General features: G+C 38.5%; 1 protein-coding gene across 2 annotated transcripts in view; it reads left to right on the top strand.

Moving 5' to 3' along the window:
• LOC124711314 overlaps nucleotides 1–13,375 on the top strand; it is a 158,683-nt gene that overhangs the window by 39,741 nt on the left and 105,567 nt on the right. For both annotated transcript variants that reach the window (XM_047241332.1, XM_047241331.1), the window contains exon 7: nucleotides 10,430–10,586. In XM_047241332.1, coding sequence (XP_047097288.1) covers nucleotides 10,430–10,586 — 157 coding nt within the window. The remainder of the gene's footprint in view (nucleotides 1–10,429; nucleotides 10,587–13,375) is intronic.

Below are 13,375 nucleotides of genomic sequence, written 5' to 3'. Positions count from 1 at the left end.
TCCATTTCCATAATATTGTCCTCAAGTACATCGCCTTTGTATAGACCCTCTATATACTCCTTCCGCCTTTCTGCTTTCGCTTCTTTGCTTAGAACAGGGTTTCCATCAAAGCTCTTGATATTCGTGCAAGTGGTTCTCCTTTCTCCAAAGGTCTCTTTAATTTTCCTGTAGGCAGTATATATCTTACCCCTAGTAAGACAAGCCTCTACGTCCTTACATTTGTCCTCTAGCCATCCCTGCATAGCCATTTTGCTCTTCCTGTCGATATCATTTTTGAGATGTTTGTATTCCTTTTTGCCTGCTTCATTTACTGCATTTTTATATTTTCTCCTTTCATCAATTAAATTCAATATTTCTTCTGTTACCCAAGGATTTCTTCTAGCCCTCGTCTTTTTACCTATTTGATCCTCTGCTGCCTTCACTATTTCATCCCTCAAAGCTACCTATTCTTCTTCTACTGTATTTCTTTCCCCCATTACTGTCAATTGTTCCCTTATGCTCTCCCTGAAACTCTGTACAACCGCTGGTTCTTTCAGTTTATCCAGGTCCCAACTCCTTAAATTCCCACCTTTTTGCAGTTTCTTCAGTTCTAATCTACAGTTCATAACCAATAGATTGTGGTCAGTCCACATCTGCCCCTGGAAATGTCTTACAATTTAAAACTGGTTCCTAAATCTCTGTCTTACCGTTATATAATCTGTCTGATACCTTTTAGTATCTCCAAGGTTCTTCCATGTATACAACCTTCTTTCATGATTCTTAAACCAAGTGTTAGCTATGATTAAGTTATGCTCTGCGCAAAATTCTACAAGGCGGCTTCCTCTTTCATTTCTTAGCCCCAATCCATATTCACCTACTATGTTTCCTTCTCTCCCTTTTCCTACGCTTGAATTCCAGTCACCCATGACTATTAAATTTTCGTCTCCCTTCACTACCTGAATAATATCTTTTATCTCATCACACATTTCATCAATTTCTTCATCTGCAGAGCTAGTTGGCATATAAACTTGTACTACTGTAGTAGGCATGGGCTTCGTGTCTATCTTGGCCACTATAATGTGTTCACTATGCTGTTTGTAGTAGCTTACCCGCACTCCAATTTTTTAATTCATTATTAAACCTACTCCTGCATTTCCCCTATTTGATTTTGTATTTATAACCCTGTATTCACCTGACCAAAGTCTTGTTCCTCCTGCCACCGAACTTCACTAATTCCCACTATACCTAACTTTAACCTATCCATTTCCCTTTTTAAATTTTCTAACCTACCTGCCCGATTAAGGGATCTGACATTCCACGCTCCGATCCATAAAACGCCAGTTTTCTTTCTACTCATAACAACGTCCTCCTGAGTAGTCTCTGCCTGGAGATCCGAATGGGGGACTATTTTACCTCCAGAATATTTTACCCAAGAGGATGCCATCATCATTTAATCGTACGGTAAAGCTGCATGCCCTCAGGAAAAATTATGGCTGTAGTTCCCCCTTGCTTTCAGCCGTTCGCAGTACCAACACAGCAAGGCCGTTTTGGTTAGTGTTACAAGGCCAGATCAGTCAATCATCCAGACTGTTGCCCCTGCAACTACTGAAAAGGCTGCTGCCCGTCTACAGGAATCACACGTTTGTCTGGCCTCTCAACAGATACCCCTCCGTTGTGGTTGCACCTATGGTACGGCTATCTGTATCGCTGAGGCACGCAAGCCTCCCCACCAACACCAAGGTCCGTGGTTCTACCCATGTCAAATGTACCCTCCCATACATCCTTGGCATTCAAGGCAAACATATTTATTCAGTTGCACATTCTGTACAACAATGCACCACCATTCTCAGGTCAGCCTTCACTTGAAATAATTACCCCACCCCCCCCAGTCCAATCCAAAAGCAGACTTCCTAGACCCAAACAGCTACTTAAGTGTACACCTCTCGTCACTTGTTATTATCCTGGTCTTGAATGTGTTAATTAGCTATTCTGACAAGGCTATGACTTCCTAAAATCATGCCCTGAAATGAGGTCCATTGTATCAGAGATTTTGCCCACCACACACAGGATAGCTGTTCGTCACCTTTCCAGTCTCTGCAATGTCCTTGTCAGACCCTATACTCCTGAACCCGTCTCCCTATCCTATGCCTCCTACATCAATGACTGTCCCACTGCAAGACCTTCCCTCTGCATCCTCCAACCACCACCTATACCAGCCTTGTAATTGGCAAAATATATACTGTCAAAGGAAAGTCATATACCAGCTGTTACGTAAACTCAGTTCAGCCTTTTACGTTGATATGACTACACCAAGTTAAAGCAGGGTGTATACACACTGGGACATCTGGGAGAAATCTGGTCCTTTTTCATTGTTTTAGTTTTCAGTTAAATTTTTGTAATTTTTGCAAGTAAGAACTTATACTCTGACAAATAGTTCTACTTTAACCTACTACTGTAGAATAATACTGCAGCGATAAAACATAAACAAGAGAGTAAAACCTTAGTTGCAAAAGAAATGTGGCATTTACGACGACAAAACACAGTGCACATGCAAGCATCTGGTGACGGCAAAATGTCAGACTGTACAATACTTCGTAACAACAAACTGCTTTTGATGCGTTTCTCTTGTTGGCCTATTTTTGATGAGTGTGATGCAACAACTGTTAACATTTAGTACAGGTCCTGGAAAAATAATGCTAATGGTGGCTTGAGAAGCTTTCAAAGTAAATTTCCTGCTTCACAAAATGAATTACATTACATGTGAGAGTGTGCGATGAGTTTCTTAAATCACGGAGCACTAGACTCCCATTCAAAACTTGACACTGAGGACCAGCCACTTCGAAAAATTTTGGCCCCAGGAGACCAGCCATTTATGCCATTATTTAAAATTTTACTGGTATATTTGTGTGTGATATAACTTAGGGGTAACACATACTGAAAAAGACCAAGTTCCTCAAGGTTAGTTTTTCACGCTTATTTTATAATGTGTTTAAAATTAGTTGCGACTTTTGACATTTGGCTCACGGGAGGGGACATGATGCCATTGCCCAGGTAACACCAATAGTAAGCCATCTTTCCCTACCCTGCCACCAGCAGTTCAGTTGGTAAAGTGACTGTTTCCATGCTGGGGATAAACAGTATTACGTGATGTCTTGCATTAGAGGTACCTACGTACATTAGCTCTTGTTGGAAAGTGATATTTTCTGATATAAATGTGTTTTTCAGTTGCCAGGTACTGTGAATGAATGTTTTGTGTTGGCGCTGCATTAATGACAATAGTGCAGCACATCTGAACATGAGATTCACAAAAACATGTTCACCAGCTGTGAAAGTGATGTTCTGTTGCAAAATATCCCTTTGAATATAACAATAGTAATGGACAATGCACAGTGCTGCTCGGTTGTGATGGGTAAAGCTCCAACAAAGCAGCAGAGGAAAGTGACTATTTTCTTTGGTTACAAAGAAATGTTTGATTGGATGAAGTTCAACCTATATTGTGTAAGGCGAAGTTAATGGAACTTGTAGTACTGTATAAACTAAAAATTCCATGCTACCAGGTCATCGAAATGGTAATGCTAAAGATCGTAGTTTAATCAGACTTTGTCCTTTTAATATGCATTTAAATCTGACTGAGAATATGTGGGCCAAGGTGAAAAGTAAAACGGCAAAAACCAAGAAATTTATGCTCAGTGAGGTTGAACTTCTGACAAACGTAGTAATTGCAAGTGCTACGCCACAGGACTGGTCTCAAGTTGTCAGCCATTGAGGAGACATGGATTCATGAAGGACTGTGTCGAATTTTGAGTAATATTTTACTTCTCTTGTTACTATGTTAATATCTGCTTCTTTTGCCTAAACACAGCAGTGTACGGGTATACATCTCATTAACATTCTGATGCAGTTGAAATTGTGGCAGAATCATAAAACAGCATATTATTAAATAAGCAATTGAGGGTGAGATGTATCAATAGTTATAAGAAAGCCCACTCAATATAAAAATAAATTTGCAGCTTCTTCGCTTATATTGTTGGAAAACCCACAGCAATTCCATTTCACAGGGTATTGATGGTACTTTAAAATTACATTGTTTTATTTTCAAAAATCTTAAAGTTGCTTGAATATTGCGGTAGATACGGAAGTTTTGAATATTAATCGTAGGGAAAAATACTCTTCCATTTGAGTGTTATCATTTGCCAAAATCTTGTTTCGATATCTCAGACAGTTTGAGATACAAGGGATTTATGAATATTTCATTCTGACTTTTTCACTGAGCCCTTTATATACATAACATTTCCTCAACATTGGAGACAGAGAGCGGTATCCTTCAATGTTTAAAGATTAAATTAATGTATTATCTACATTTCACATGCAGCGACACATGATCTAACACACACCAAACACAAATTCACAGTGGCCCTAATATTTCACAGCAAACTATGAGAGTTCCTTGCAGTAGTTTAGCTAATACTGAAATATCACCATAACTATGGCCATTAGTGAAATGAAAGGTAATTATTCATGAAGCTCATGAATGAAGCTATAAGATGCACAAGACTCGCAGAGTTTATTACCATGCAGTTTCTTTAAAATAGTTTGAGAAGGATGGCAGATCAGCCAGCTTGCGCAGCTGACAGGTTACGTGCCGAGCAGCCCTGGTGAAATATGCTTCCCTCCACTTGGTCCACTGAACTGTCAAAATTTACATCTAATTTTAAGCACTTCATAGTTGTCATATAGGTTTCACATTATGCATGAATGATGGCAGAAAGTTTAATTGTCCTTAAAAAAGTGCAAAGAGAGTTCTAGAGTTCTAGGGCAGTTATGCACACACAGTGCTTGATGGAACAGGTATTCAGCCATGTAACTCACGAAATGTTCAGTGCTCAGCAGTGAAACTTATAATTGTGTTTGTCAGAAATATTGAGTTGCTGCAATTTAAGTTATTCTCTTCAGATCTTGCCTAACCACAACCTCAAAATTGACTGCCTATATGCCTCTGCATGAGCCCTAATTTCTCGTATCTTATCTTTGTGGTCCCTAAACAAAACATATGTTGGTGGCAGTAGGATCATTCTGCAGTCAGCTTCAATTACTGACACTCTAAACTTTCTCAGTAGTGTTCTTCAAAATGAATGTCATTTTCCCTCCACGGATTCCCACGTGAGCTCCCAAAGTATATCTGTAACACTTGCTTGCTGATTGAATTGACCAGTAACTAATCTAGCAGCTCGTCTCAGAATTGCTTCGATGTCTTCTTTCAATCTGACCTGGTGTGGATCCCAAACATTAGAGCAGTGCTCAAGAATGGGATGCACTAATGTCCTATATGTGGTCTCCTTTACAGATGAACCACTCTTTCTTAAAGTTCCCCCAATGAACAGAAGTTGATCATTTGCCTTCCCTACCATAACCCTCACATGCTCGTTCCATTTCATATTGCTTCACAACTATATGCCCAGATATTTAAATGACATGGCTGTGACAAGCAGGACAGTACTAATGTTGTATCCAAACGTTATGGGTTTATTTTTCCTACTCAGCCGTATTAACTTTTTTGTTAAGAGCCAGCTGTCATTCACCACACCAACTGGAAATTTTGTCTAGGTCGTCTTGTTTCAACTTAGTCACTTAACTTCGACACCTTCCTGTACACCATAGCATAATCAGCGAGCAACCAGATGTGAATGATTAGCTTTTCTTGTAGTTGTACTGTAAATATATTACTTTAAACCATTAACTATTCATATTTGTATGTTCATACTACGTAACAGTGATGGTATCACATGTCCTATGCTCTGAATACCTGCTGTCATTGGCTGGTGAGATAAAGTTACATGAGCTGTGATTGACTGACAAAAGCATGTCACTATCTCAATTAGCATTGCCGCACATAAAAATCTTCCCAAAATGTGTTGCTTTTTGCTGGGTTTTGCTTCCTAAGGGAGAGTTCTGAGAAACGTTCTGCTTTGTGTCCTTAGTTCTCATCAACCACCTGGTCTTAATTTATGTTAATTTTTTTTGTAGTAACTATTCCCTTCTTCACTCCCTGTTAGTTTTCTACATCTTTCATTTTCTGACCTGTCTATTTTTCACCTCCCCCACCCCTCCCCCAACCTCTATCACGTAAGATGCATTAGCTTTTCGCTCTTGTTAACTCACGCATCATGTTTTAGCAGTAATATCTCTCTTGCATATTACCTTATCTTCCACCTGTAAGCTCTCAGGTTTACAAAACTCGTCCAGTGCTGTCCCCAACAGTCGGTGGTTCCCTTTTGTATTGAAATTTCATGCTGAGTGTATGTGCACAGCTTTGATGCTACTGATTTAAAAAATGGAGATCCCAGGCAGAGATATGCTGGCTTATGATAATCTAGACTGAGGCCCCCCCTATCAGAAAGGAATAAAATGATAATACTTTGAATTTTTTCTGACAGTGTAAGACAGTGTGGTGGTACGTTGACTCTGTGATATTGTTTGTTTGCATCAGTGCACTCACTGCTGATGACATCGGTGGCTCTGACAAAAATCTGTGACCGTGGTGGAAACACTGTTGACATACACGACTATAATGCATGCAACAACTTCTAGCACGTATATAGAAACAGTCAAGATAACGGTGCAGTACATATAAAATTTGTCTTGGTCAGGTGGAAGAACTTTCATGGTGCTAAGTTTGATTCCTGTCTGGTCAGGTAGGTGCCCATGTACTGTTGCGTGGACTGTGCGACATTTTTATGGTTTGACCATCAGATGGACAGGTCATGCCGTATTTGCCAATTGAGAAGACTGTTCTGACATCTCAGTCTTGTATCTGAGCTTCTTGAGAAATCTCGAAAACCTTAGCAGTGTGCAAAACTTAAACTAAATGAGGATCTGATTGCTGTAATGCTTGAGCGCACAGTGCACCATCCAGTCCGAACCTAATCATTGTCACATATTAATGATTCTGTGTATGATAATCCACTAGAACAAGTATACTTACATTTCTCAATCAGGATACATTTTTGTTGCGAAATGTTCAATTCAAAGTGATTAAATAGTGATTAACGTCATCACTGATGGGTTGGATAAAAGGGCCCCTATTTTTTTGCACAAGTTAATAGAGCACTGTGTTTGTAGATAATATTTAGGCTCACTGTCGCTCAGGGCATTTAATGTCCCTTTCATGGAAGTGAATTGCTAATAAATGCTTTTCAAACATTGGAAAATCCAGGATGGATTGTAACAATACCAGAGAAGGAAAGTTGCTACTCACCATATAGTGGAGATGCTGAGTTGCGATAGGCACAATAAAAAGATTTACACAATTAAAGCTTTCGGCCATTAAGGCGTTTCTCAGCAGTACACACACACACACACACACACACACACACACACTGCAGTCACAGGCAACTGAAATCACACTCTCACTCCATCCTGGATTTTCCATTGTTTGATTTGTACTTTTAATTACTTACACTGACTTTACTAATTGTTGAATGTTGTATTTAAATAAGTCATGACTATTGTCCAACATTTGTGTCCAAGCTGAGCTTAAGTGACAGATACTGGACATGATTCAAATCATAACCAACAATAAATTTCCGAGTTTCAAATAGTCGTCGATGGAACACTGTGGCACTCATTCACAGCATCTCATGGCTCATTAACATCATTTAGAGTATCTGCTTCATTAAAGGCAGATGGTCAAATGCAAGAGGGGCCAATGAGCCCTAATCTGGTCAAGCTAATTAACTAATAAGTAAATAAATAACGAATGGTTGTTGCAAGTTTTAAAGAGAAAATTACCCATCAACTGGCCGGAATAAGTGAAAGAAATTAAACAGCTTTGTTCAAGCAATCATCTACTTCTACAACTATACCCCGCAAACCACCATGAAGTGCATGGCAGAGGTGTGTCCCATTGTACCAGTTATAAGGGTTTATTCCTGTTCCATTCACATATGGAGTGCAGGAAGAACGATTGTTGGAGTAACTCTCCGTGTGTGGTAATTATTTTAATCTTATCCTCTCAATCCCATTGTGAGCAATACGTAGGGGGCTGTAGTATATACCTAGAGTAATCATTTTAAGCTGGTTCTTGAAACTTTATTAATAGAATATCTCAGGCTAGTTTATGTCTGTCTTACAGTCTGCCAGTTCAGTTCCTTCAGTATCTCTGTGACACTTTCCCTCAGATTAAACTATTCATGCTGCCATTCTCTGCATACGTTCCTATGTAAGTCCTGTCTGGTATGAGTCCCACACACTTGAGCAGTATTCTAAAACTACTCGTATGAGGCATTTGTTAGCAATATCTTTTGTAGGCTGATTGCACTTCCCCTGTATTCTACCAATAAACCAAGTCTGCCACCTGTTTTACCCAGGACTGAACCTATGTGATCATTCCATTTTATATCCCTACAAAGTGTTACACCCAGGTACTTGTATGAATTGGCTGATTCCAACATGACTCATTGATATTATAGTCATAGGATAGTACGTAATTTTTTCATTTTGTGATAGGCAAAATTTTAGATTCCTGAACTAAGAGCAAGTTGCCAATACCTGCACCACATTGAAATATTATCAAGATCTGACCGAATATTTATGCAGCTTCTCTCAGATAGTACTTCATTATAGATAATTGCATCATCTGCAAAAATCCTGTATTTACTATCAATATTGCTTGTAACATCATTAATATAGAACAGGAGCAACAAGGGTCTCAACATACTGCCCTGGGGCACACCCAAAGTTACTTATGCATCTGGCAATGACTTTCCATCCAAGGTAACATGCTGTGTCCTCCCTACCAAAAGTCCTCAATCCAGTTACAGATTTTGCTTGGTACCTCATATGATCATACTTCTGACAGTAAGTGTAGATGTGTTAATGAGTCAAATGCTTTTCAGAGATCAAGAAACACTGCATCTACCTAGTTGCCTTGATCCAAAGCTTTCAGTATGTCTTGATGTTTTTGAAATCCATGCTGCTTGGCTTTGTGGAATTAACTCTGTTCAAGATACCATATTATGTTTAAGTTCAGAACATGTTCTAAGATTCTACAACAAATCGATGTCAATGATATTGGTTGGTAGTTTTGTGGATCTCTGATCAGAAATTATTCAATAGCATGATCAGAAATGATTCACTAGCATGATCAGAAATGATTCACTAGCATGATCAGAAATGATTCACTAGCATGATCAGAAATGATTCACTAGCATGATCAAAAATGATTCACTATCATGATCAAAAATGATCCACTAGCATGATCAAAAATGATCCACTAGCATGATCAAAAATGATCCACTAGCATGATCAAAAATGATCCACTAGCATGATCAAAAATGATCCACTAGCATGATCAAAAATGATCCACTAGCATGATCAAAAATGATCCACTAGCATGATCAAAAATGATTCACTAGCATGATCAAAAATGATTCACTAGCATGATCAAAAATGATTCACTAGCATGATCAAAAATGATTCACTAGCATGATCAAAAATGATTCACTAGCATGATCAAAAATGATTCACTAGCATGATCAAAAATGATCCACTAACATGTGCAGACTTGCTTTTCTGCACTGCTGAAACACATTGATTTATTATTTGACCATCTGCAGCACTAGTTATCAATGAAAACTGTTTTTAACATCACTTTGGATTCCATGGTTCCGAAGCTGAAGTACTGTATTTGGTATTAAAAGTCATGAAACACGACATTGGTGTATAAATGTGTTACCTTTGGTCTGTCTCTGCTTACAGTTCCAAATTAAGCTACTGTAAACCTTGCAGGGCGAGAATCCTATGCTTGCAGATACATAACATCTGTAAAATATTGTCAGAAAGCATCTAGAATAAGAACATAGTTTTATTAGGCTATCCAAAAATGTGTTTTCTCTGCATTGGTATTTTTTCTTTGGTTAAGTCATTTTTCAAAACAACATGCACATATTGATGTACACTGATGTACACAATAGATGCACTATGATATGATGGAGGTCATTATAGTTGAGAATTATTTGGTTTGATAAAAACTGAGATACATGAAGCAAAAAAGAGCTGAAATACTTATATAAAAAGACAACAATTTCTCATTGAAATTTCACATTCCATCCATATCCTAACCCCCCCCCCCCCCTCCTTCCCCCCCTACCTTGTCCTCTAATTCTCACACACGCACACACACATGCGCGCGCGCATCTCTCACAGACACGTGACCACAGTATCTCGCTGCCATGGCTGTGGTCGCACGCGCATGCGTGTGTGTATGTGTATGTGTTTTCTGATGAAGGCTTATTTGGCTGAAAGATTTGTTTGAGTCTTTTTGTTGTGCCTATCTGTGACTCTGCATATCCACTATACAGTGAGTAGCAACTATCCTTTTCATAATATTGTTATTAGTCCATCCTAAATTTTCCATTGTTGATTTTTCATTAATTATTCTCGTATTTTTCAGAAATGTGACAGGATCAGACAAACAGATTGAAGATGGCCTAACATCACTAAAGACAAAAGGTTTCTTGAATTATTATGGACTTCAGAGATTCGGGAGCTCTTTGGCTGTTCCAACACATGAAATTGGGAAAGCTCTGCTATTGGGTAACTGGCAGAAGGTGAGAAAAATGTTTTAATACCAATATATTAATTCATTTTTACATTGACAATAGAATTAATATTGAAATCAGATGTTGTTGTGATAGGTAGTAATATGGAATGTATGAAATAAGCGGGAAAAAAATTTCGTTTTCTCTGATGAACTGTTGAATTAGAAATCCTTGGTTGTAGTTTTTTGGGGTTCCTTACCTCAATGGTAAAATAGGAACCCTTGTAGGATCACTGTGTTGTCTGTCCATCTGTCTGGATTATAGTTAAAGACCCCTTTTCCAAGGAAAAGTAGAAGTATCAGGCGCGAATTTGACGCATGCTAGGGTCTATGGTTCCTTGGCAGTGCAAAAATATGCCATTGAATGCAGTTGAAAGATACGGCTATTTTTTGATATTCTCAAACTCGCTCATCAAAATCTATAGGGCACTTCGCCTTGAAATTTAAATGAAATTTGGCAAGAAAGAAGGTTTCATAGTTTAAGTAAATGGAAAAAATTGGAAAATTTGTAATTATATCTCAAAAAATAAAATAATTATTATTATATCCATACATTGGACTCATAATCCATCAAGAATCTCAGAAACTAATGTAGGGATTTTGATTTAGTTTTTAGTAATAGGAAGAGTGTAGAAAATTTAAAAAGATCTATGCTAATTGACTGAGCTAAGATAAAGTGAAGTCACTTGCCGCTGTGGGAAAGATTCCTTTGCCACATAGCAGTGGTAGGCATAAGGCTGGCTGACCACTAAGCTGGCACTTATCATCGCAGGCCCTTAACAATGTTCTTATTCTACAGACGGACATTCCTTGACAGTCTGTGCTTACAATATGTGCAGCATTTGCAATGTTTCAAAGCAGAATAATACTGGTAATTAATGCAGGATTGCATTTCCATTGTATGGGATGAGGTTCCAATGACGCATAAAATATTCATTGTAGCACTTCGCAGAAGAAGTCAACATTGAGTAACAACAGCAGCCATATGGCCAGCTGTACCATTTTCTTCTCTGTACCATTTTCTTCTCTGGTGACTTTCATCAAATCATAACAGTAATGGCAGGGATTAGTGTAGACAAAGTTAACACATCTGCAGTTCCCAAATAGTATTGCATGTTGATAGAATTCCAGAATTAATAAAACAAATGAAAAATTACTTGAGGTTTTACACGTGTTGGAAGAATCTCCTACAGTCCGAATTTTGGCCATATCTTTTCAAATTTTCAGGAAAATTTGGTAGGTAGGTATTTTCTGTTTTCAGTTCTCAGTACGTTAGATGTCTCCCCGCTCACTTCAGTGTTTCATTGTCTCTATCATGTAGCCATTGCACGTGTGCTTTCTCCTTTCTCTTAACTACATCTCCACATTCCTCATTAAACCATCTTTCTCCCTGTTGTTTTTTCTTTCTACACATCACTTTATGCACAATGTCTGTCACCGTTGTGTGCGATACTTTCTCCATGCCTTTGCTTATCTGCATTGTGTGGTATATCAAAAAGTTTTATTTTTTTCTACACTTTTTAGTTTTGCCATGTCAAACACTGAGTTTCCATTCATTTGTTTTCTTACCAGATATGAACTTTTCTAGGTTTAGCTTTGTTTTCACCAAGAATTGCCGGTCTCATACTATGTGCTGCTCTTTGAGCCATGATATCTTTCACTGTTTGCCTATACTGCATGTCTGTCATTACATGATCTGTCTGATTGATGGTTTTTCCATTCAGTGAGCATCATTTTCTTAAATGAAATTTCTTATGGGTAAATGTTGTTGTTATGCCGTTCATGTTCTTTGTAGTGGCAAATGTAATCATCCTGAAGCAGTTAACATGATTTCTTCATGCACGGTGTATTTTGTTATGGTCGGAAAGTAAATGCTTTCTTTTCTTACTTCAGTGTTAAAATCACCTAGAAGTAAATGTGTATTTCTTTTTTAGTCTTCGTAATAAACATGATCTAGCCCACCATAAAACTTCTTTTTCATCATTTGTTTTGTCTTCAGTAGGGACACGGACGTTGAATGTGGTGGCATAGCTTTTCTGCTCAATCGTCACGTATGTCAAACAGCTTTCTCACAGCTTTGAACTCCTTCACTTTGTTTTCCATGCTCTTATTGATGGCAAAACCTGCACCAAATTGTCTTTCAGATCCTTCTCCATAAAAAATTGTTGTGTTCATATCTGCTTCTCATTTCCCTTCACCTATCCTTCTAGTTTCCTGCAGTGCTGCTACACCTATTGTGTAATGTGTTGTCTCTGATGCTACCACCATAACGACCCTTACAGTTGAGACTTTGGAAGTTCCAGTTTGCTATGACAAAATCGTTCATCAGTTTTTCTTGCTGTGTTTGTCTTCCAATTAATCTCTCTGGTATACAAGGTGTATTTGTCGATTTTTTAACTTGATTAAATTTTTATGGTGTAGGGTTGTCAGCACTATGACCACCTCCAACCTGGAGGACCAGGGGCTCTTCTGTCGGGGTTGCCATATCCTAGCCATAAGGACCAAGTTTAAGGTGCCAGGTGTTGACCCCCACGTTTTGCAGTGATAGATAGGATTTACTGGCTTCAAACACAGCTGCCATGTTTGCCAAAAACTGTACTTGAGCTACTGGATATACCTATTAGACTTCAGTATGAACCCTCAAAACTTACCTAGTCATTTACCCTCCTCCGTCCTCACACAGGCTTTGGCCTGGCTGTGGGCCTGCCCTGCCTCGTTGATATAAAAACCAATTGCCTTTGTCTATTGGCATTGCCTGCCTCCATCAGTGAAGTATGTGATGGAAGGGAAATCAGTAGA

Source organism: Schistocerca piceifrons, chromosome 8 (assembly GCF_021461385.2).
Source record: "Schistocerca piceifrons isolate TAMUIC-IGC-003096 chromosome 8, iqSchPice1.1, whole genome shotgun sequence".
NCBI classification, from domain to species: domain Eukaryota; kingdom Metazoa; phylum Arthropoda; class Insecta; order Orthoptera; family Acrididae; genus Schistocerca; species Schistocerca piceifrons.
This window is presented reverse-complemented; position numbering and strand designations above follow the sequence as displayed.